The 24,109-nt window shown below is 41.8% G+C and overlaps 1 protein-coding gene across 4 annotated transcripts in view; it reads left to right on the top strand.

Moving 5' to 3' along the window:
• The window catches only part of mfge8b (milk fat globule EGF and factor V/VIII domain containing b), a 39,549-nt gene extending 18,437 nt beyond the window's left edge, over positions 1-21,112 (top strand). For 2 of the 4 annotated variants that reach the window (XM_080737648.1, XM_080737646.1), the window contains 7 exons: positions 9,035-9,148; positions 10,994-11,175; positions 11,631-11,786; positions 12,696-12,840; positions 15,176-15,360; positions 15,476-15,631; positions 19,666-21,112. In XM_080737648.1, the coding sequence (XP_080593774.1) occupies positions 9,035-9,148; positions 10,994-11,175; positions 11,631-11,786; positions 12,696-12,840; positions 15,176-15,360; positions 15,476-15,631; positions 19,666-19,809 (1,082 nt within the window). In that variant the 3' untranslated portion in view covers positions 19,810-21,112. Of the gene's footprint in view, positions 1-9,034; positions 9,149-10,993; positions 11,176-11,630; positions 11,787-12,695; positions 12,841-15,157; positions 15,361-15,475; positions 15,632-19,665 lie in introns of all 4 variants that reach the window. The other 2 variants (XM_080737647.1, XM_080737645.1) reach the window with 1 other exon arrangement.
• Positions 21,113-24,109: the final 2,997 nt, after the last annotated feature.

The raw sequence follows: 24,109 nt of genomic DNA, 5'->3' as shown, positions 1-24,109 counted from the left end.
CACTGATTAGTTGAAGGCTGAGGGAGCATCAGTATATGAGGAGCTGTCAGTGCTGCTGGCTCCCTTCATTTACCTTTACTGATGGCTGGACTGTCAGCTCTAATGCTCTTGTGTGTGTGTGCGTGCGTGCGTGCGTGCGTGCGATGCGTGCGTGCGTGCATGCGTGCGTGCGTGCGTGCGTGCGTGTGTGTGTGTGTGTGTGTGAAGAGGGAATACTTTAACTGCTGGCATACTGTGTGTTGTGTAATTCCATCTACGACAGGGTTCTCCAATTAGTTTTCCCCAAGGGCCGAATCATGTCTAGGGTACCAAGCCGAGGGCCACAGCATTGCAGGGGACAACGGTGGCGTTCCCACTACTCCAGCGACAATTCAGATATCGTCGTTGTCGGGTGAAAATCTTGTATGTCCAAAACCGTTCGTTTTGCATTTATCATTTTAAAAATGATTTAAATTAGTGAAAACAGCCGATCTACAAGCACACAACGCCTCGCACCGCGAGGCGTTGTGTGCTTGTAGATCTGCTGTTTTCACTACTTTTGTGAGACGGCCTTGAATGATGAAGCGTTCTTTTACTTTGCGAAAGAACGTAAACATTTGGAGATACGAGGTTTCCACCTGACAACGACGATATACTAGTGTTGTTGCTGCTCTTATACCACCATTATTACTAGGGTTGGTGGGGGCCTGACAGTAGCTTGCGGCCCGCGGGCCGCCTATTGGGCAACCCTGATCTACGATATACTCTCTTATTGTCACAGCTTTAATACTGTAGTTTATACATGTGCTTGCGTTCTTGCATGTGCTGAACTGTATTTTAAAATGGTTTGTGTAAACATTTTCAAGATGGTGTAAGGTCTTAATCAGGTTGAGCAAAACCTGTCTGTTTCCCTCCCCAAATCCTTCTATTTATTCGGACATAAGTTATTAAAGCTTCTTTCAGGTTTTTCTACAGTATGTGCACGTGTCTGAATAGATAGTAGCCGTGTGACGCAATGACTTCACTGACCCTGACTTGAGTAACATCATCATTATGTTATGTAAACTTGGGTTAGTGCCACAGACGTACTGCATGTAAAATATTCAAACACATTATTGCCATAATCTGATTATTCCTGGTATGGTGATTATTTGTTTTAGTGTAAACATGCTTATTTTGTAGCACTGTATATTACACACGCACGCACGCACGCACGCACGCACACACACACACACACACACACACACACACACACACACACACACACACACACACAGTTTATCCCTCCAACCAGTAGAAAGTGGAGGTCGGATCTGGACGCCCATTAACGTCAGTCCCTGTGCTGTTGCTGGGTGGAAAACCTTACAGAGCTGGAGCGCTGAATTAAAGTGTCACAGTCAGGACTGTCCTGTCAGCTGCTTCTGTACCTGGCAAGGAGAGAGAGAGAGAGAGAGAGAGAGAGAGAGAGAGAGAGAGAGAGAGAGAGAGAGAGAGAGAGAGAGAGAGAGAGAGAGAGAGAGAGAGAGAGAGAGAGAGAGAGAGAGAGAGATGAAAAGAAAGAGGGAAAGGCACGGAGGGAGAGAAAGAAGGGAAGCAGCAGTCTTTATTTGGTCTGCAATCGTGACCTCAGTGGATGAATAAAGAGAGAGCGAGAGAGGAGTGAGACTATGTTGGCTACAGTCTACGTTGGCAAAGTGAGGTGTAATTAAAGCAATGTAATCTGATTACTGTTGTGGTCTGTGTTAGGACCACAGTTCATGTGTTTTTTGACACTTTGGCAACACTGTGGATTAATTGATTTCACACCCGTGCTCATAAAGAACAGTGAATAAAGAGAGTGAGAAAGTAGTCAGAGCAGAGCAGATGGCTGAATTTGTTTTGTTTTTTGTCCAGCAAGAATTTCAAAGCAGATTTAAGCAGCACCGCAGCAGTCATTATTACTTTCTGGTATATTTGAGGACATCATCTGGTGTCTTTGTGTGCACACACACACGTACGCGTGTGCGTTTGCCTGCCTGTGTGTGTATATTGTTGTTGTAGTTGATTTCGGTCCCTCCCAGGATGTTGTGGTGGCGTGGGCTGTGGCGTGGGCTGACTTTTGTGTGTGTGTGTGTGTGTGTGTGTGTGTGTGTGTGTGTGTGTGTGTGTGTGTGTGTGTGTGTGTGTGTGTGTGTGTGTGTGTGTGTGTGTGTGTGTGTGTGTGTGTGTGTGTGTGTGTGTGTGTGTGTGTGTGTGTGTGCGCGCACGCGTGGCGTTCTATTTGAAACGGTGTGGGAACCTGTATATGTGGTACAGTACTCCAGGAATAATGACGTTTACTACCTGTTGACAGTGTGTATTTAAAGAGCTACGTAAGGAACTTAAGCCTCCTTACCTAGAATCACAACATTAGCTGGAGCAACCTGAGCATTCATGAAGCATGATGACTTAAGAACAGGGACCTGCACACGTCAACTTGAACAACTGTTATACTCAGACCGTCAGTGTCCCATTAGAGTGATTAGACCTACAGTACCTCTAATGTCATGGGTTAGACTGTGGTTGCTAGTATTTTATAGACTTGTTGTCAACGAATGACCACAGTTACACACTGTCCTTTAAAAAACAACATGTTCTTGTTTTCGACAATATTTTAAATATTATCTGTAATGGAAGATCTGGCACGTCATTCAGGCTAATTCCCACTCAGACAAAACAACACAAGATGTTTGGGTCTATGCAGTGTATAAAAAAGAACAGGGAAAAAAACAAGCTGCAGGATACACACTTTTCATCCAATCATAGTTAATCTTTCTAGCTATGTAAGTCGACACACCAAGACATCTGTTTTGTGACTGTTGTGATGTAATGTGTGTTGGTGGTGTCTACATATCAGGCTGTTTGTGCTATCAACACGAAACATGTTTAATGTGAACGTGAATAAAGTTAGTGGTCGAACTATGTGCCAGTTAGATTAGATTAGTTTAGATGTCTTTATTATCCACAAGGGGAAATCGTTTTGCTCAGGTCAATGCATACATTCAAAACAAGACAATACATAAAGCTGCCCTCTGCAAGTACAGTATGTGGACACACATCTATTGATTTAATAAACAAGTTTCATCTTTCACGTTTATGTTTCTAAAAGGACCATTTCAGAACATTCTGTGACTCACCTCTTGGCAGTGGTGTTCAAGTACATGTACTCGAGTACAATTTTGAGGTATTTTTGACTTAACTGGAGTATATGCAATTCTCAATACTATATCGATACTCCTACTCTACAACATCTCTGAGAAAAATATTGTACTTTTTATTCCACTACAATTATTTGAATACTTTAGTTACTAGTTAATTTGAAGATTTTTAATATTATTTACGAAACATACATTAACCACTTTAACCCTATAGTTCTAAGCCGATCTGCAAGCTCACACAAGCTTTGCGATGCTTTGTGAGCTTGTAGATCAGCTATTTTCAAAAGATTTGTATACGTTTTGAAAACTTGTGAAATGGGAAACATTCTACATAATAAGGACTTTTACTTTTTGGTACTTTAAGTACATTTTGATGCCAATGCTTTTATACATTTACTCAAGTAAATTTAGCATACAGGACTTTTTCAGTTCTATATTGTGGTATGAGTACTTCGTCCACCACTGCCTTTGAGTCCAGAACCCCTGCTTGATAATCAGAGGTCTGAACTAGTGACGGTACTTTCCCAGTGGACTGCAGCCAGTCTCCAGTACACATCACATCCACATAGAAAATTACACCTCTGGACACTTTTCATGTAGTGGATTTTTAAAACTGGCCTTGTGGCCTTAATGTGGCAGCCATGTTGGCTTGGGGCGCCCCCTCATTATCTGTGCCACACCAAGAACTTTAAACTTGAAGTCACTGAGGGTCAGGAATATATAATTTCCTTTTTGATGTTGCCATGCATTGATTAAATAAAGAAACCAACAATGACGCACACAGCCTTAACACTACAATGCGTTTGTTTAACTCTGATCCTTTTAAAGAAATGCGCACAGCGCCGCACACACACACTGTACATGTTTAAAACCGGTGAGAGTGCCACTTTAGGCCCAACCAACCCAACAGAGGGAGAAATATGTAATTTCCCTATTTTGACCGAGGTTAAAAAAGGGAAAAGTAACCCATGAGAACAACAAAGTCTTGCTGTAGACAAACCAGAAAATCACTAATGCAAAACCTTTTCCTTGTTTGTCTTGACTTGATGAAACAATTTACACACAGGTCTACTGACAAAGTATATGGACCCACAGTATATTGGATGACATTGTACACAGGACATTGGAGAACATACTGTACATTCAGACCTTAGAAAGGGCATGCATTTGAATAACAAAGAGAAAGAGAGAGAGTGTGGATAGCTGGCTGGCTGGCTACAGGAAAAGGAAGTGAGCGGCTTGGATCTAAAGTCACATTACAATATTGTACCGTTTCCAAGAGGTGGAAACGTGATCCTCAGTTAGATGCATGAACTTTATTCTCCAATCTGAGGCTTAAATCACGCAAAGCGGTACACAGTATCTCTACAGTCATGTCATCAAAATGCATCTGTCCCATCTAGCGCCACCATATGGCCGAATTTTAAAAAACATATTTTTGGACACTGCTCCTACAGATTTTGCCCTAAAATCACGCAAAGCTGTACACAGTATCTCTACAGTCATGTCATCAACATGGATCTGTCCCATTTCCCATATTCCCTCCTGATTGGCTACCATTGCCTTCTAAAGTTTGTGTATGCGACCTGACGGTCGCTTATCTCCCGATTTAGGGAGTCTTACTGGTACCTGATGGGCCTGTTTTTCATTTTTTTTAACCCTGTCATTTTAACCATGCACATGAAACTCTGATTTGATTTAACTGCCGCTGATACTTGTATATGCTGGATATATTCTCCACCTCGATGAGAAGCATTTATGCCTTTCATAGCGTCATCTATCCATTCATCCATCCATTCATTTGTAATCATGCACCTTATGTATGTTGGACTTTGGATATTTTATTTGGCTGCGCTTTCCTGTTATTTGACTAGCCGTGTTTCCGTGTTCATTTCTTCCTTCTCTCTTTCCCAATTGGAACTCTTCCACTAACTGCTATTTGAGCACCATTTCTTTTCACCCATTCTTTTAACACCTTGTAATCTTTTGATGTGGATCATGTGGCAATTGACTGATTCCGATGACAGTTTCTAGATGACAGAATCAGAGCTTCCAGTGACTCCATGTATAAAAAGTCACATGTTGAACCAATTGACCTTGGATCTGTATTGATCAGATTTCAAACTGCGAGAGTTGGAGAGTTTTATTGGCTTTTCACATCATGCTGTGACTGTGACACTTCCTGATATTGATTTGTGTGCGTGCATGTGCTATACTATAACACGCACGCACGCACGCACGCACGCACACACACACACACACACACACACACACACACACACACACACACACACACACACACACATTATAGGGTTGTTTGTGTGCAGGTCATGCAGTGTATTTATTTACCACTTGCTGTATCTGTAGCAACAGACATAACAAGTGGATTACTTTAGCCTGATGCATACTGGTCTGATTGGTTTGGAATGTTTATTATATGCAGACCTACCAACATATCTGAAATAATATCAGAGGTTTCCAAGCCCTTTTCCCTAGATCTAAAAAACGGCAGTATGGCACTAACAATGCCAGAGTTCAGACATGACTTAAAGCTCCACTATGTAACCTTTTTAGTGAATTAAATGTTGTTTTGACCAACAGTATGTTAATACTATATAACTAACACAACTTAGGTGGTTGTATTTGGTCCCTCCCTCTGAGATTCTGTCGAGCAATTTGGATCCTGTGGGTAAGACCACCACTGGTTCACAAGTGGTTCTGACTCAAGGTTTATAACAAGCAAGTCTTTTGCATACGTATAAAGGTGGCAGGTGCGTACTGAAAGAAAAAGCTCCTGCCCGCTGTCTTCAAATGCAAGAAAAAAATTTAATAGGAATACAACAACGTTTCGGTCTGTTAGACCTTATAGGTTATCTTAAGGAGGCTCCTTAACTCATTTGCTGCTCTTTTAAACATCGCTGAACTAAGCAACTGACAAATTGTCCTTACCTTTTAACGTGGGCACCTGCGGTCGTGCGTGCATCGCGCACGATCTGTGCATGTATCATGTACCAGGCGTGTAGACCCGACCACAGCTTTCGTATAAAACAATCCCATTGGAAAAAGACATATCCGCTTGTCAGGCTGTATTTGCTACTGTTTACATAAAAACTAATGGAAAAGGCCGAGCTGTGCGCTATGGTCCTGCGTGGGCACGTTCGCGCACATAGCAGACGATCTGTGCGCGGATCATATGCGAGGCGTGTAAAGACTCGATAACAGTTTCAAATACAAAAAATTGCTAAGTTTACATGCAAACCTATGGAAGCTGAGCTATCATCCGGCCTCAGACCGTATACGGAAACCTAGATCCGGTCAAAACCGGACATGCGTCCGGATGCAGTCTCGGAGGGGCTGATAGAGTCCGACACGGCAAACAGCGATCATACTTTTAATTGTTTCATAACGATTAAAACTAATTAAATCTTCAGTTTCATCGGGCATGGCAGGGCGGTACAGCGGGAAATCTTCGGTTTCGTCGGGGATAGCAGGAAATGAGTTAAGATAACCCGATGAAGGTCTAACAGACTGAAACGTTCTTGTATTCCTATTCAATCTTTTTCTTGCATTTGAAGACGGTGTGCTGGAGTTCTTTCTCACTGTTTGAAGGTCAACATTCTGAGTAAGTCTAAGTAGGTGTGCTCTGTCAATGCACAACTCTGACTACTGAGAGTGTATTGGGCTTCTCATCCACCACTGCTCCCATTTCTGATACTATACTGTAATTTTCATAAAACATGTTTTGTTTTGTATGAATTGTGCTGCTATACATAAAAATAGATATAATGTGACATGACTGAAGTGGATTAGATCCAGAACAGGACAGTTGACCAGGTTGTGTGTCTGTCCGTCCTGCTGGTCAATCCTTTCACTGGTGAGGTGCTGACACTTCTCAGGACCAGTATCTGTCAGGCTGACAGTGTGACTCTGTGTTATTGCTGTTTTGTGTTTTCACACACTTATGTCTGTGTGTGCAAGTAGTCAATCTGAAGGTGTTTTCAGATGGTCACACTGACCTACAGTGTGGCATTACAACAGACACAGAGAATATTTTAATATAAAAGTTTGAGCATTCACTGTCATATAAAGTGAGTGACCATCTGCCTACAGTCGGCAGAGTTTCATAATAATCACTGTTTTCACTCCTGCTCTGCTAGCCTGTGAGCATTTGAAAATGTATTACTATTTTTAGAAAAGTTTCTATTTAAGGAGCTAAGTGTGTCTTTCTGTGTGTGTGTGTGTGTGTGCGTGTGTGCGTGCGTGCGTGCGTGCGTGCGTGCGTGCGTGCGTGCGTGCGTGCGTGCGTGCGACCGTGCGTGCGTGCGTGCGTCAAATTACTTTTCAGCCACACTTCCTCAGTAGACATGCTGAACGGTAGACATGGTGAACATTTCAAAAGTAGACATGGTCAACAACAGTACAAATGGAGAACAAGACATGATGAACAGTATTAGCAGCAGACATGGCAAACAGTCAGTAGACATGTTGAAATGCTGTCTGGTGACGCTGGCAGCCCTTTGTAGGACGGATGGATGAGAAACCGTTTGTTCTCATTCCATTCTTCTTATGTACCCTCCTTCCCTGCTCTCAGTGCTCTGTTGCCATGCCAACACTCTTCTGGCCCAAACCACAGACTGCTGGATGAACTGATAAAGTAGACGAGGGCGCCATCTAGCGGTGATGTAAAGAACCGCAGGGTTCTTTGCTTGTCAATAAAGCAGGGGTCTTCAACGTTTTCAGGCCATGGACCCCTTAGTTGAGAGAGAGATGAAGCAGGGACCCCCACAACCTCTTCATAGATTCCATATAGTTTCATTATTTGACAGCACAACAGTGTATTTTGGTCCATTTGTATTTTTCTTTCTTTCTTTCATACTTAATACACTTGACCTTTCTCTCAGTACTTCTGAGAGTCTGCTCTTTTCCCCCTCTACACCAAACATATTTGCCAAAAATAGCCGATCTACAAGCTCACACCGCCTCACAGCACGAGGCGTTGTGAGCCTGTAGATCTGCTATTTTTGGCTAAAGTTGGCTAAAGAATATGGATGCTAGGGTTTAAGTAGTTAACTCTGAGGACCCCCTAGGGGTCCCGGATCCCCTGTTGAAGACCTTTGCAATAAGCTTTGCGAAATAGAAGAAATACAGTGTTGAAAGAAGGCAGATAATCATTTATCTTTCCTCACTGCCTTTCACTCAGGAGAATCAAACCATTGATCCTCTGACACACACATAGTTCCATCAATTCAATTCAATTTTTCAATTCAATTCAAAGGAGCTTTATTGGCATGAGAAAACATACGTTTACATTGCCAAAGCAAGTGTCACAAATAAAATAAAAACAGTTGAAAATGGGGAACATATATACATTGGGAGGGGGTATAGCATTGTGTAACATTTTATATATATATATACAGGGTATAAAGCTTTTGGAACAAATAACAGCATTATTTTTTTCTCAAAATGCATTTAAAGGTAGCAGCTCTGTTTCATACTGTATGTGCAGTAGGTCTAGATGTCAATCCATGGTTTATAGTCCTTAGGGTGGTTGTGTTTTCTAGCCTTCTTTTGTCGCAACAGTTCACAAATCTTGCTGCTGTGTTCGAACATTGTTGTATTTCTCCCAGTAGGTATGGGAGTTTTTCATCATTGGTCATGTTTTCAAACTCACTTCGGGTGTGTGTGTAATCTGTGGGAAGTATGTGTCTAATACTGTCTATCTCCCTTCTAACTTTCCTAACAGGTCGTTGCTACTGCTCTCTGCTGCATGTACTGTATGAACTAACTGTAGTGTCATGGAACTTGACATCACTTGACAACTTGACATCGTCATGTGAAACATGTGTGACAGTGATGCTGAAACTGCTCTGTCCCTCCAGATGTGGACGAGTGCGAAGCTCGCCCCTGTCAGAACGGAGGGCGCTGCACCGACCTGGATGGAGACTTTAACTGCCGCTGCCCCTCCCCCTATGTGGGCAAACACTGCCAACTGCGTGAGTAGAAACGTTACAGTTCACAGACTCGTACACCAGGGGTCTTCAACGTTTTCAGGCCAAGGACCCTTTAGCTGAGAGAGAGATGAAGCAGGGACCCCCAGATTCCATATAGTTGTTGTGAGCTTGTAGATATGCTATATTTGGCTAAAGTTCTCAGAATAAGGACGCTATAGGGTTCAAGTGGTTAATATAAAAAAGGAGAAAAAAAGTTTCTATCACACAAAGATTTGGAGGCCCCCCTGTAGTAACTCTGAGGACCCCTAGGGGTCCCGGACCCCCTGTTGAAGACCCTTGGCATACACAATTCACAATTTAGTGACTCGCAAAGTCCAAGATAATAGTATGGCATGTACCCTAGTAAACAAATGACCTGTGGTCAGTGGTCAATAAATAGTGCAAAGAAAAAAGTGCTACAAAGTAGCTATTTTACCAGGTAACATCAAGATAACACACAAAACATAAGCATTTACATAATCAGTGTCTCGGACAGAGTGCACAAAGTGCTCAGTGCTCCATCCACACAGCACGCATGCACACACACATACACACACACACACACACACACACACACACACACACACACACACACACACACACACACACACACCACACACACACACACACACACTGGCTGAGTATGAGTTGGCATGCTGTTCCTAACCAGCAGAAGCAGCAGTGGAACATTAAGTTAAAGTAATTTAAGGTAATGGCTAGGACTGGGAAGACATCCAAGCTGTCTTTTTGTAACACTGATCAATAGATGTTGTTTTAAGAAGCCTGGTGCCTCGGATGAGGGATCAATACTCTACCCACTAAGGATGAATGTATCTTTTGGTTTGTGTCATTGTTCATCATTGTGCTGCGATGGGTTGTTCTTTTTACATCACAATCTTCTGCCTGTATTTTATTTATGTATGTACAGATGTGCCATTTCAAACCTTCACATGTCCTGCCATTGGCAAGACAGTAGATTTTCAGGGGATTTGCAGAACATTCAGATTGTAGATCAACAATTTTTGCTAGTTTCTGCAAAAATAAGCTCTGTTCTATTTTCTGGAAAATATAAGTAAATACTGAAGAGTTGAAATGGCACACATGTATGTATATCATGTGACATACATATGAAGTCAGATCTGTGCTTCAGGATGTGCCTGACCTTGGAAAACCTTCTGTCCTGAAACAAATTCTGTCCTGGTGTACTACGTTTGATTTAATTGATTGTGGAGCCTATATTGTAGATGAGGTGGTATACTGTTACTGTAGGTTATTCAAAGTGATCAATTCTCAATGCCCTTGCTCTATGTTTCTCAACCGTTCACCATCACAGCATCTTGCAACTTTCTTTTTTTTATGTTCTCACGCTAAAAACCCCAGAACAAAAATCCACTCGTCCGAGACAATTTGCCCCCCTGGCCCCCAAACTGTGGAATAAACTCCCTGTCCCACTTAGAACTACAGACTCACTCCCTAGCTTCCGCCGTGGACTCACCTCTTCAGACTCCACCTAAACCCATAGCACTACTGTAACACTCCCCTTCCCTCGATGACCATACATGAAGCTACCTGTAGATAGAATTTGTAGGTTTTAGAAAAGTATTTTTTACTGCTTAAGTGTGTGGTCTACCTATGATCTAGAATTGATATTCCTATGCATTCGTTGTATTGCTGTTGATGTACTGACATATTATCTTGCTTATTATATTGATGTATTACCTGCTTATTGTAAGTCGCTTTGAATTAAAAGCGTCTGCTAAATGCCTAAATTGTAAATGGTAGCTATGATGTTTCCACTCAAATCTAAACTCACCCTTCCCTTCATCTATCTCCATGATCTCCTCTCAGGTTGTATCTCTCTGATGGGCATGGAGGGTGGAGGTATTGCTGAGTCTCAGATCAGCTCGTCATCCGTCCATTATGGTCTGCTGGGACTCCAGCGCTGGGGCCCGGAGCTGGCCAGGCTGAACAACAAGGGCATGGCGAATGCCTGGACGGCCGCTTCGCACGACAGGAACCCCTGGATCGAGGTCAGAATGCTGGGGATGGAGGTGGTGATGGAGAGCTAGAAATTGAGTCAAAGAGCTTTATTGGTTTAGACCAGGGGTCTTCAACGTTTTCAGGCCAAGGACCCCTTAGTTGAGAGAGATGAAGCAGGGACCCCCCACAACCTTTTCATTGTTTGACATTTTGGATTCATGTCAATTTGTGTTTTCAGATATTTAAACACTTGAACTGTCAATACTTTTTGGATATGAAATGGAGCTCTTTTTATGGAGAAAGTATTCACTGTGTTTTGCGTTCATTCAGACAGGACAGTAGGTAGAGAGAGGCAGCAAGTTGAGCAAGGGCAGAGAGCGGTGAAGACACGCAAAACGGGGCTCCAGCTGGAATTGAAACTGTGGATGTTGAGACTATATGTGGTCAGATTCACGTCCTGTGAAATGGAACCGTGACCGATGTCTCTGCATGTTTGTGATCTCAGGTCAACGTGCAGAGGAAGATGCGTTTCACGGGCATCGTGACACAGGGCGCCAGTCGCATGGGCACTGCCGAGTTCATCAAAGCCTTTAAGGTGGCTTCCAGTCTGGACGGCAGAACCTACACCATGTACCGAACAGAGGGCCAGAGGAAGGACCATGTGAGACTGCACCACAGAAATGCACCACAGAAATACACAACACAACTCCACAAGAGTGGATGATACATTAATCTAATTGTTATCGTGCCTGGTGGTAGAAAAACAAATACCATAACAAAACGCAGTCTGGATAGCAAAACAAAGTCCAGCTAACATGTCTAGCATAGCGGTGACCACATCACAGCACAGTGCTACACATGGCAGCTTGAACAGGCAGGGTTGGATTTGCTGGGAAGTCTATGCCTCTGCTTTTGATCTCCCACTGGTCATTAAGTTTTTATGAATAACCACTTTATGTTTGCTTCTGCTCAGACTGAATTAAATACACACATTTCCTTTTAGGAAATGTAGACTGACATGTTTGTTATTTTCGTTTGATGATAATATAAACTTCATTCAGTTGGGCATCTTAAACAAAAAGTACATTATCTGGGTGTGCTCAGGACAGTTTGTTTTAACACATAGTTAACTTCATACTAAAGATTTGCGACGAGCCAAGTTAAAACGAATTACTTGTAAACAAATCCCTAAACTGTGGTTGGTTTGCAGTGTTATGATACTGGACAGTCCACACCCAGAAGCAGAGCCACGTACTGCATGATCGCCGTTTGTGTACGAGAGAGTGAGTGTGTAACTGTGTGTTTGAGAGAGAGAGAGGGGGAGAACACATGTGTATCCTATATTAAAATTGCCTTGTGAGTTGAAGTTGGGTCAAAGGACGTCACAAACATAACATGCACTGATGTCACACACAACAGAAACCGTTGCCTAACGATTTGGGGGAATGAGGTCATGCACATGAAAACTGAAGCCGTGTTTTACATTAATGGTTGAACAGACTGGTTTATTTTGTTGCTGTAGATTGAGTATGATAGATTTTGATTAGTTTAAATGATGCTCTTTCTCTAGGTGTTTGTGGGAAATGTCAACAACGATGGAGCCAAGACCAACCTGTTTGACCCTCCCATCATCGCCCAGTACATCCGTATCATCCCAGTGATTTGCCGCAAAGCTTGCACTCTGCGAATGGAGCTGGTTGGCTGTGAGCTCAACGGTAAATACGCTCACAACGTTTCTTCTATTTTCAAAGTCAATCCCATTTTTAGTTGTTTAACTCTGTCTTCAACGCTGAGCCAACTTAGGCTAGCAAAATGTGTGGGTCATGGGCCCAAGGTTGAGAAGTAGCCGAATCTAATTTTGGGAGGTTTGGAGCTTAGTCTTTAGTGGTTTTTTGATGTTGGAGTACCATGAGGTGCAAGCGTAGTCAAAGTGGGACTGAATGAGGGCCCCAGCAAGAGTCCTGAGGGCACTTTTGTTGACAAAAGTGGAGATTCTGCCCAGAAATCTTGTTCTTTGATCACCATTGTTGCCATGCTATCCCCAGCCCAAATAGGTAATCTCTTCCTTGCTAGAGATTACTGTGTCATCAACTTTGACCTTGAAATCTCCAAACTCTAATTCGGTGTGATGCTTTTCAGAAGTCGTGAGTGACATTTTTGTAATCGAACCGAAAAGTTTGGTTTCGGCCAAAGTATGGACAGGCCTTTACAGTGAGGGGTTTCTCTGGGACAACGTAACGCGTTCACAGGAACACGCTATATGCCTCCCAAGTTTCCACACCTCTGTTGAGCAGATGCCACCAACCAACCTGCACAATTTACTAATGCAACAACGGAGAATGCCCTCCCATGCCAGCTTCCTAACCGTGAACAAGGCCAGTTGTGTTTGTTTTGCAGCACCAGGCCAAACACAGAGGAATCTAACACCACTCTCCATGGTTGTGGGAAGTAACTTTAACCCTGCACCACCCAGACACCCTTATAAAGTAGCTTTGTACTCACTATAAGTCTGATCATAACTCATAGACAATGTTGGAACAAAAATCAAAGAATATCAGATTCTACCTCACACACACAAACGCACACACACGCTCTCACACAAGCACACAAACGCACACATGCACACGACACACACTTACACAATCCTCTATTAGTCAAAAGTATCCATCAGGTCATTTATAAGCACCATATGGATGCATTGGAAACACTGGCAAAGACACGCAGGGTGCAAAGGAACACAAGTTTCTTTTGGAAACCGCAAATGCACATTTGTCATACCATCCTCTAAATGTTGTCACGCATGCCAGTGAGCCAAGATAATATTTGGTTTCTTTTATGTTCTTCTCTTCTGCAACAAACCTCGATTGATCTCTCTGTTGGCTTTTATCTGAGGCCAGTGTGTATCTGCTGCCAGCGCTCTGTCTTCATTACAAACACCCATGTTCCTCTCTCTATTCTGTTAATGTTTGTCAGAAACCGTGAATTGTTTTGTCTGTCTTTGGCTTGGGCGTGCATCCATGTGTCTATCTCTGGTGTGGACATCTCACGCCAAATTGTGATTGTCTTTTATTTTGACATATTTGTTGTATGTTTGTCTCTCTTCGCCTTGGACATGCCTGCGAATGTTTTAGCCAAAAACTTGTGTTGTGATGTGCAAGGCAGTTTGTGGCGTTTTGCACCCTAAAGAGAGTATGAACTATTTTTTTCATGAGAACGTGTTTGCTGAAAAAGGGCTGAATATACCAGTATTGACAAAGATCTACAAGCTCAGAACGCATCACGAGTCACGACGCAGTACGTTGTGAGCTTGCAGATCGGCTATTTCTGCCACGCAACTCTGCTGTGTAACAGAGCTTACATCAGGCTTTAGACCTCCCATACATGATGGTTGATCTAGGTAAACAGCTGGTGGAGACATTGGCTCCACATTCATTTTGCATTTGCATGGCTCTTTCCATTGCATGCACTGCTGTGCTTCTCTGGTTGTCTCTGTGCTTCTTCACGTGGCTGCAGCTAGGGCCAGCTGCATAAAAACAGATGAAACATTGCTTCCATACACACTTGTTATGAGGGAAAATATATCATAGTATAATATCAGAGTATAAAGTTAAAGTAGTGATCTTGTGTACTGTATCTTTCTTAATTTGTCTACTTTTATTTTTAATTATCCAAGGGCAAAACTTGCGCCTTCTTTGGAAAGGGTATAACTCGATATAACTAGTGGACGTCATTCCGAACTTCTGATGGCCAGTCTCAGAACTCTTGCACCCCCAGATGTCCTGACTGCTTAAGAGTTTATCTGAGGTTATTCAGAGGTGTAGTTTATACAGCTGGTTCCTTGGTCTTCCATTTCATTTCATCACATCCCTTTCTTTGTTTGTTCACATCACCAGCTTCAGCTGCTTGCATGTCCTGTCCCCATGTCTATCATTGTGTTCTCTCTCTCTCTCTCTCTGTATTTTTCTGTTCTTTCCGTCTGTCTCTCTTCTGGTCTTTGTCTGTCTCTCGGCCTCTCTGGTCTCACCTCGGCAGTGTATTCGAACACGGCAGGTTGTTCCGAGCCTCTCGGCCTGAAGTCTCGTCTGGTGTCGGACCGCCAGTTCTCGGCCTCCAGTGCGTTCCGTACGTGGGGCATCGAGCCGTTCACATGGCACGCCCACTATGCCCGCCTGGACAAACAGGGAAAGACCAACGCCTGGACCGCTGCCACCAATGACCGCTCTGAGTGGCTGCAGGTAGGAAAAGACACTGTAACATTCAGAAATTATCTACTGTTATGGTGAAAAGTAGAATAGCTGGACAATCTTTAATGTTTATCTTGCTCTGTGTTTGTTAATATTATGTGTGCAGGTGGACCTAGAACGTCCTAAGAGAATCTCAGGCATCATCACCCAGGGAGCCAAGGACTTTGGCAATGTTCAGTTTGTCAGTGGCTTTAAAGTGGCCCATAGTGACGATGGACAGTCCTGGACTATAGTTAAAGACCCCACCACCAGGACAGACAAGGTCAGTTCAGCTGGAGTTTTCTTGGTGGCACCAAAGCACTTGTATGGAGAATCAATGTCACTGTAGTTCAGGAAATCCCAAATTGATATTGTTCCACAAGGATGAAGGATTTGAAGAGTTGACAAAGATTTATTCCAAAGAGGCAAATAGTTGAACAGAGTGACAGTATTCACAGGATCAGAGGAGAAGGCCTCCTGGCCTCTCCTGTCAGCCCCTCTGGGCACAAGCCTCCCCTGTCCCATTCTCATACAGCTCTTATAGTCCATTCTGACAGAGATGCTATTCTAACATGGTTACATGGTCTTATAAGGATATGTTCTAAACACAGCAACGTAGAAACAGTTACACACAGTATAGATTATGCTGACAGAGTGAGAGAGTAAGCATAGATGGGGGAGAGGACTCAGCTGTTAGATTGACAGCTGCAGGTACATCTAAATTAGTAAGTAGCCTTGTGAGATTCTTTAGACTACATACAGTACACATATTTGTTACTCTAGAAATATTTCTACCACATTCCATCCTTTTTTTTGTGAATGAATAATCTATTCATTTACATACAACAGGATATTTATAGAGTGCCAAATCAATAGACATTTCAGACAATTACATGTTGAGCTATACCTTACAGAATAGTAGATCTGCTTGTTTGGGTTTGAGAGGTTTCTCTCGTTCTTAAGGGTTGTCTGAATTAAACATAGCATCACGTGGAATTGCAATAATTGTCTTGCCACATGGAATTTAGTCCTCACGTGCAAGTGTGTTTAGTGCAATTCGCTACATGGAATCTTGCCACATGGAATTTAGTCCTCACGTACAAGTGTTTTCATCAGAAACATTTCTAGAATTTAGTAAATGTGAATCTATATTTGTTTGTACTTTGAAACTCTGTTTTACAAAATCAAGAGCCCGCATGCACTCCCGTCTTACTCATGTGTTTTCCTAGAGAATATTTTCGTCTGGTTACGCTCATGCAAAATATTCTAGGATAGTCACTTAGTTTTACGTTTCCGGAGCTGCCCGACAACTCTTCAATGTTGGAATACCAGAGTTTAGACCATACACTCCCGTCTTACTCATGTGTTTTCCTAGAGAATATTTTCGTCTGGTTACGGTCATGCAAAATATTCTATATTTATATCCTAGTCACTTAGTTTTACGTTTCCGGAGCTGCCCGACAACTCTTCAATGTTGGAATACCAGAGTTTAGACCATAAAACCAAATATTATCACATTAGTGGCAAATGCCTTGTTGACTCATATTTTAGATATCAACTTTTAGCTAATATTCTGTTTGACCTGAATTTCTCAGGTGAAACATTTTCCAACAATTATGATCTTATTCATGACAGAGATAAAAGGAACAAATCCCAAGACGTCTTACATCTGCTGCGTAACTCCGTCTGACGACAGAAGGCAAATCTATAGGACTTGTTAGATGCCTAATAATTTTGTCTAAAAGATAACTTAACTCATTGAGTGCCTATCCCGAATATGTTCGGGATATATTATCGCATACCAGAGTGCCTATCCCGAACATGTTCGGGATATTAAAAAAAAAAAAAAAAAAAAAAAATGATTTTTTTTTTTTTTTTTTTTATTTTTTTTTTTTGGACCCCATCACCTTGCTGTGGGAGTCCATTTGGTTCCACTTGGCTGTGGGTCCAGTGTCCAGTGACTCTCACACCGCATGTGTGTCTCCTTGGCATGATCTCCTACTGTGGCAAAAGTCTGTTGTTGTTTGACGTGGTGTCGATTCCGTCACCTCCGTAAATCTGTGTTGTTTCTTGGTGCCCGACTTGCTCTCCATGTTGGTGAATAGCAATCTGCCTTCCTTGTCACCACAGGCTGCAGTCATCACAAGATTATTGTTAATCTGTGAGGTCTCGACCTTGTAGATCTGCTTGAAAGTCAGTTCTTGTTGATTTTGCATAGCTTGCTTCTGAAGTGGTGTCCTCTTTGTCCTTCATGGTGGTGGACCTGCTTTAGGTCTGCTTTCAAAAATCTCCTTTCCGAAAAAATTCCTTCACCCCAGGTTCTTTTGAGCAAGTATCCATCTATGGTGAAAGATGAAATATTGCTCCTAGCTGGCTCACCAAATATGATAGAAAAATATTAATGTTCCACAAGGATGAAGGATTTGAAGAGTTGACAAAGATTTATTCCAAAGAGGCAAATAGTTGAACAGAGTATACAGCATTCACAGGATCAGAGGAGAAGGCCTCCTGGCCTCTCCTGTCAGCCCCACATCGGGCGCCAAATATGATAGAAATTAATTAATGTTCCACAAGGATGAAGGATTTGAAGAGTTGACAAAGATTTATTCCAAAGAGGCAAATAGTTGAACAGAGTGACAGTATTCACAGGATCAGAGGAGAAGGCCTCCTGGCCTCTCCTGTCAGCCCCTCTGGGCACAAGCCTCCCCTGTCCCATTCTCATACAGCTCTTATAGTCCATTCTGACAGAGATGCTATTCTAACATGGTTACATGGTCTTATAAGGATATGTTCTAAACACAGCAACATAGAAACAGTTACACACAGTATAGATTATGCTGACAGAGTGAGAGAGTAAGCATAGATGGGGGAGAGAACTCAGCTGTTAGATTGACAGCTGCAGGTACATCTAAATGAGTAAGTAGCCTTGTGAGATTCTTTAGACTACATACAGTACACATATTTGTTACTCTAGAAATATTTCTACCACAACCCCCATCTGAAAATATTTCGTGCCAGGGACCCCCATAAGAGAAAATGATTCCAGGGTTGTCAAAAATACATTAATTGTAAAAAAGGGTTAAAGTGGTTCAACTGATTTTTATGCTATATTATCTCATTTTGCTGGGGACCTGCTGGAACCCCCCCAAGGACCCCTGGGGGACCCCCACTTTGAGAACCACTGCTATAGTGCACGGAGAGAGCACAATATCTTGTACTTTACTTAGAATAACCCACAAAACAACCATTTACAGTACACAGTATCATTCACATTATGGTAAAGTGATATCATCTCAATTTAAAATAAAGAATAAAGAAAAGATCTGAGGCAGAAGGAAAAGATATCAGCTTACTTTTCAGGTTATTTCTTCATCTGGAAGCAATTCGATTGACATTTGGCTCGATCAGTGTTCGGTAAATATGTAATAATTCATCCAACTATGAATTAAATGCCAGATGTGCAGTGCACCTGTGTCCAGTAAAAGTGGCCAAAACAGAGCGATTGCGTTTAGGATTTATCTCTGAAGGCGCATCTTGTTATAATCGTATGGTCAATGCGATCTGAACTCAAATCGGTCTTTCATGCAGGCTGTTATACACCACTCATAACTTGTTTTATGAAGAGCACATCAAAATCACTCACCGAATTCAGTGAATGTTCAGACATATTGCGAACTTACAGTACAGAGTTCAACCACACATCTAAGTAGCTCTCCTTAACAACATACAATCTCAGCGAGCACATTTGAATAACTTACATGTCCTTAATTATTAAACTTTGATATTTTCTCATAACTTATGTACTGTACTGCAGAGGTCTTCCACAGGGGGTCCTCAGAGTTACTACAGGGGGGCCTCCAAATCTTTATGTGATTGAAACTTTTTTTCTACTTTTATTAACCACTTGAACCCTAGTGTGCACTGTCCATATTCTGAGAACTTTAGCCAAAAATAGCAACAAGCTCACAAGGCGCTGTGAGCTTGTAGATCGGCTATTTTCGGCAAAGATGTTTGGTGTAGAAGGGGAAAAAAGAGCACACTAAGTACAGTGAAAAGTCAAGTTTATTAAGTATAGACGGTTCAAGTGGTTAAATATCTGAAAACACAAATTGACATGAATCCAAAATACACTGATGATTGTGCTGTCAAACGATGAAACTAGGCCTATATGGAATCTATGAAAAGGTAGTGGGGGTCCCTGCTTCTTCTCTCTCTCCACTAAGGGGTCCCTGGCCTGAAAACGTTGAAGACGCCTGCTGTACTGTATGTACTATGATTCTTTGTTCTGATTGGTTCTCAACCTGTCCCCTCATCCAGATCTTCACCGGTAACTGTGACAACAACGCTCACAAGATCAACGTGTTTGATCCGCCCTTCTATGGCCGCTACGTGCGCGTGCTCCCGTGGGCGTGGCACGAACGCATCACCCTGCGAATGGAGCTGCTGGGCTGCGACGAGTAACCCTGCCCTACACCCCCCACACCTCTACCTCCTCCCCCCTCACCCCACCTCTACCTCCTCACCTTCTATTCCTTCTCCTCTGCCGTCTTCTTCTGAGCCACACCTGCACTGCCTTGCTCTTGGCCCTAGGGGGCAGCAAACACCACCAGCAGCACTCCAACAACCCTGGATATGGGGTAGGGTTGGGTCAGATTCCTCTAATCTCTGGCTCCATGGCCCCGTGGTTGAGTTGATCTCATACACTTCCTCTTTTTTTCATTTCTTAGTTTTCTAAACAGATGTCTGACTGAATAAATCATAATAATAATTAAATCATAATATCTGCATTGTTAGAGCAATTTGGCCTTTGATGGATCTGCAATCGCTTTGGGAAGAAAAGACATGTGCAGGCATCGCTTGTCATAACAGATCTTTCATCATTTTGTCAGTGGGGAAAACAAAGTTGTATTTTATTTATATTGTTCTTCAGTCTCTTTGATAGAATAATAATACCAATATATCAACGTGGTGTTTTCTATCTGCGATCACTTGAAAGGAGAGAGGAAGTGTGCCAGGGTCATATTTCAACCCCCCTCTGATATCAGCGAGTCGTGGCCAAGAGTGGGCCACGACTCGCAAGACACTCCATCAGGGTCACGAACCTGGAGCCAGGGACGTGCTGGCCATTGGGAAAAGCGGGACAACTCCCGAACGGCCGGTTCATTCCCGGCCGATCCATTAGGAAAAAAATAAAATAAAATGTTGGCCTTTGTTCCATTTTGGGGGCTGGGCGGCCAACAAAGTAAATCGTCACTGTCGGGCAGAAACCTCATTTCAAATTTGTAAATTGTTTTGCAAAGCAAAGCCCTGCTTCATCATACAAGGCCGTCGCACAAAAGTAGTGAAAACAGCAGATCTACAAGCACACAACGCCGACACAACGCCTCCCACCGCGAGGCGTTGTGTGTTTTCACTATGTGTTTTCACTATGTTTTCACTAGTTTAAATCATTTTTAAAATGATAAATACAAAACAAACGGTTTCCACCCGACAACAACGAAATATAACTCATGTAATTGGCCCACTGGCTTGTCACTTTGTCACAAATCTTTGAGTAGCAGCAGTGCTATAGAGAGAGATCTCTCTCTATAGCGCGCAATGAGGGCCTCTCCAACTCTTTTTCCCGGACTGAATCAGGGGCCCCAGCATGTCCCTGCCTGGAGCAGTTTGTTTAATGGAACGGTGTGGTATTGTTGGATTATGACTGAATGGAGACGGTCAACCAAACCTGTTGAGAACGGTTTTTAAGGTGGTGAAGTCAAGGTCAGGGGTCGGGGATAGGGGTAAAGGGTTGGGGGGTAAAGGTCAGGAGGTAGGGGTAACCAGACTACTGCTGTGTCAGCTGGTGCTGTATGGATTCTGACCCTGAACAAGTTCTACCTGGGGAAACCCACACCTCAAAGACTGAGGGTAGCTCCTCTGCCAAGCTAACACACGCTAACGTTTTATGTCCACTTTAAGAGACAATAGGAATTCCTTGACTTTAGGGTTAGTGTGGTCTGTTTCCGCTCATGGAAAACATGGGTGGGTGCCGCCAGCACTATACAGTACACAAGGTACAAGGCGTTCCACATTTCAAGAAGAGCTTTTATGTTTATTGTATTCGAGAATAAGATAAATGGAAAGTAATCACAAGACAAATTCAGTTCAGGCCTGAGTATGACCTGGCCTAGGTGGAATGCTAACTAATCACTTCGACACACGGTCATAAAGAAGCTTTTGTCTCCATATTGCCACAATTCAGCTAAATAGCTACAATGTAAAAAAAAAAAAAAAAAAAGAACGTTGCAGGCATGTGTGATTTAGTGTTTCTAGCATTTTCCTGCAGTGATTTGGAAAGTAATAAGCTTTGCATTTGTTATTTTACATTTTACATATTTACACAATTAGTTGAGCTGATAGAAAATGTCCACAGTGTGACCATTTGACTCAATAGAATATAGTTTTCTATCAAATCTGCTAGTCTAAGTGGTAATATATTGAATAATAATAATTATTCTTGTATTATGTACATAACTGCCTGTAATGAAATAAAACTAAATGCTAAATTAGTCTATCAAAGTAGACACATTTGTGTGTGTGTGTTATAATTGCCCTTAAACTTAATGAACACAGTTACTGGTCAACAGTGAACTATCCATTCAATACATGAAAGATTGTCACATACATTTCCCATGATTATTTCAGGATGTTATCGATTGCTGTTTAAACATTATTAGATACATTGTGTTTCAGTATAAGATGAGTCGTTACTAACCCTTTTAATAGAAAAATAGATGAATAATTTTAAATGGGTTTATCTATTTCCCCAGATAATGACATTGTATGCATTAACTGGTAGATGAATATAAGTTTGTCTTAAGGCAATATCACTGTGTTATAGGGATCTGATGCAGGTTGGGACAATTAATACATTACTTTAGAGTATTATGAAAAAAGAATAATAATTTAAATTTGAAAAAATAACAAACACCTGCTGCCTTTTCACAGACACAAATCTTTACTAATAACATTCAGGGGGGGAGTACAGATGAGTAGAAGTTTTGAGAATAATGAAGGTTGTGTTTCAATACCTTGCAAATGGAGAAGAGAAAAGTAGTCGTGAGTTTATGCATACTGATGGATGTCTGGCCTCTGGTCAGATCGTACTGGCACTGGACACGCTACTGAAACAAACACACACAAACACACACACACAGACACACACACACACACACACACACACACACACACACATATCCGCCTTCCCTTTTTCTCTTTGTGGCACTTTTCAATTATGGATTTCTTTTTTTAAATACATGTATTTTTTTGTGTTATTGACATTTTGAATATTGTGAAACCAAAAGGGTATTTTACTCAGAAAAAACAATAGTAAATATAGTTGTAATAGGCGAAAAAAAGTTGTTATAGGCATTTCCCGTTGGATGTGTTTGTTCATTCATAGAGATCCCCCTGGGAATGACATGATGATGAAATGGAGCTTAGCGTTGTTAGCAGCATTTGTATATACTGTGTTCTTTTACAATTATTTGTTCACATGACTTAATGTTATTGAAGAGTTTTGTTCCAAAATGAGACGGTTTGTGGATAAATTCAGTTTCAATTGAACAAAAAGTTTACAGGTTATCTTAACTGTGGTGTAGTCAACATTGAAACAGATGTACTGACTGTTTCATAAAAATAAAAAAAACGTATTTAAGGATGAACTAAATTATAATGATTCTCCTCAACATATGATGTTTTTTATTTTGGAAAAGAACTCTTCACATTTTTGCAGTCTCCAATGCATCCATGTTCTACATGAGGGTCTAATGTTATGCATCCGCATTGAAACCTGCATCACAGGTGATGCGGCTTCGAAAATTAAATGAAATTAAACACGATTTTTTTTTTACTGCTGTACTGAATGTACATTAAGACACAAATCTGACATAACAGTTTCTCTCTCTCTTCCCCTGGCTTAACTCATGTTATCTTCCTTTTCAACTTCCCTTAATTCAAAGTTATGGGCTTATGTGCAATATGATACTGTAAACGTTTTTGATAAAAAAAAAAAAAATAATAATATTCCTTAAAGGGGCACTCCACCACTTTTCAACCTATGTTCATATAATTGGTCCTCACTCAAAAATAGCTTTTCTCTTTTTTTTTTCTTTTTTTTTTTCTCAAAGGAGGGCTGTGGGCAGGTCAGAAACCCATAGTCTTGTGACATCATCGATTGCCAATCCATCTTATAGAAACTGCAGGCTTTCTATTCCTGAAAAGTTGCAATTTTAAAGTGGAAGCCATTGTTCTCACGATAATAAAAATCTAAATATTCTTTTCAAAAATATTGTTTTTTTTTGGGGGGGGGGGGAAATGATGATGTCACAAGACGATGGATTCTGAACTTCCCACAGCTCTCCTAGGAGACTTGGACCGAGTACAAAACAATTGTGATGTTTTATCATGAACATTAGTGAGGACCTATTATATGAAGACAGGTTGAAAAGTGGTGAACTACTCCTTTAAATATTATTACAATGTGAATATCTGCAGAAAGCAGGAGCTTGCATGTGGACATGGTGGTGGGGGGGAGATGGTAGTTGTGGTTGAATAGTGTCAAACACTGTACAATATTTAACATTGCCACAGGCAGTTCCCCAAAAAACCATTTGCTGTGTTTTTATCTTGCGTCTGCATGCATTGTATTCACCACCACCTCTCAGAACCAGAGTATATATCATTTTGTTGCTTTAACGGGTATACATTTCTGTTTGCC

The sequence above is a fragment of the Nannobrachium achirus genome, assembly GCF_963921795.1.
Source record: "Nannobrachium achirus genome assembly, chromosome: 11".
NCBI classification, from domain to species: domain Eukaryota; kingdom Metazoa; phylum Chordata; class Actinopteri; order Myctophiformes; family Myctophidae; genus Nannobrachium; species Nannobrachium achirus.
This window is presented reverse-complemented; position numbering and strand designations above follow the sequence as displayed.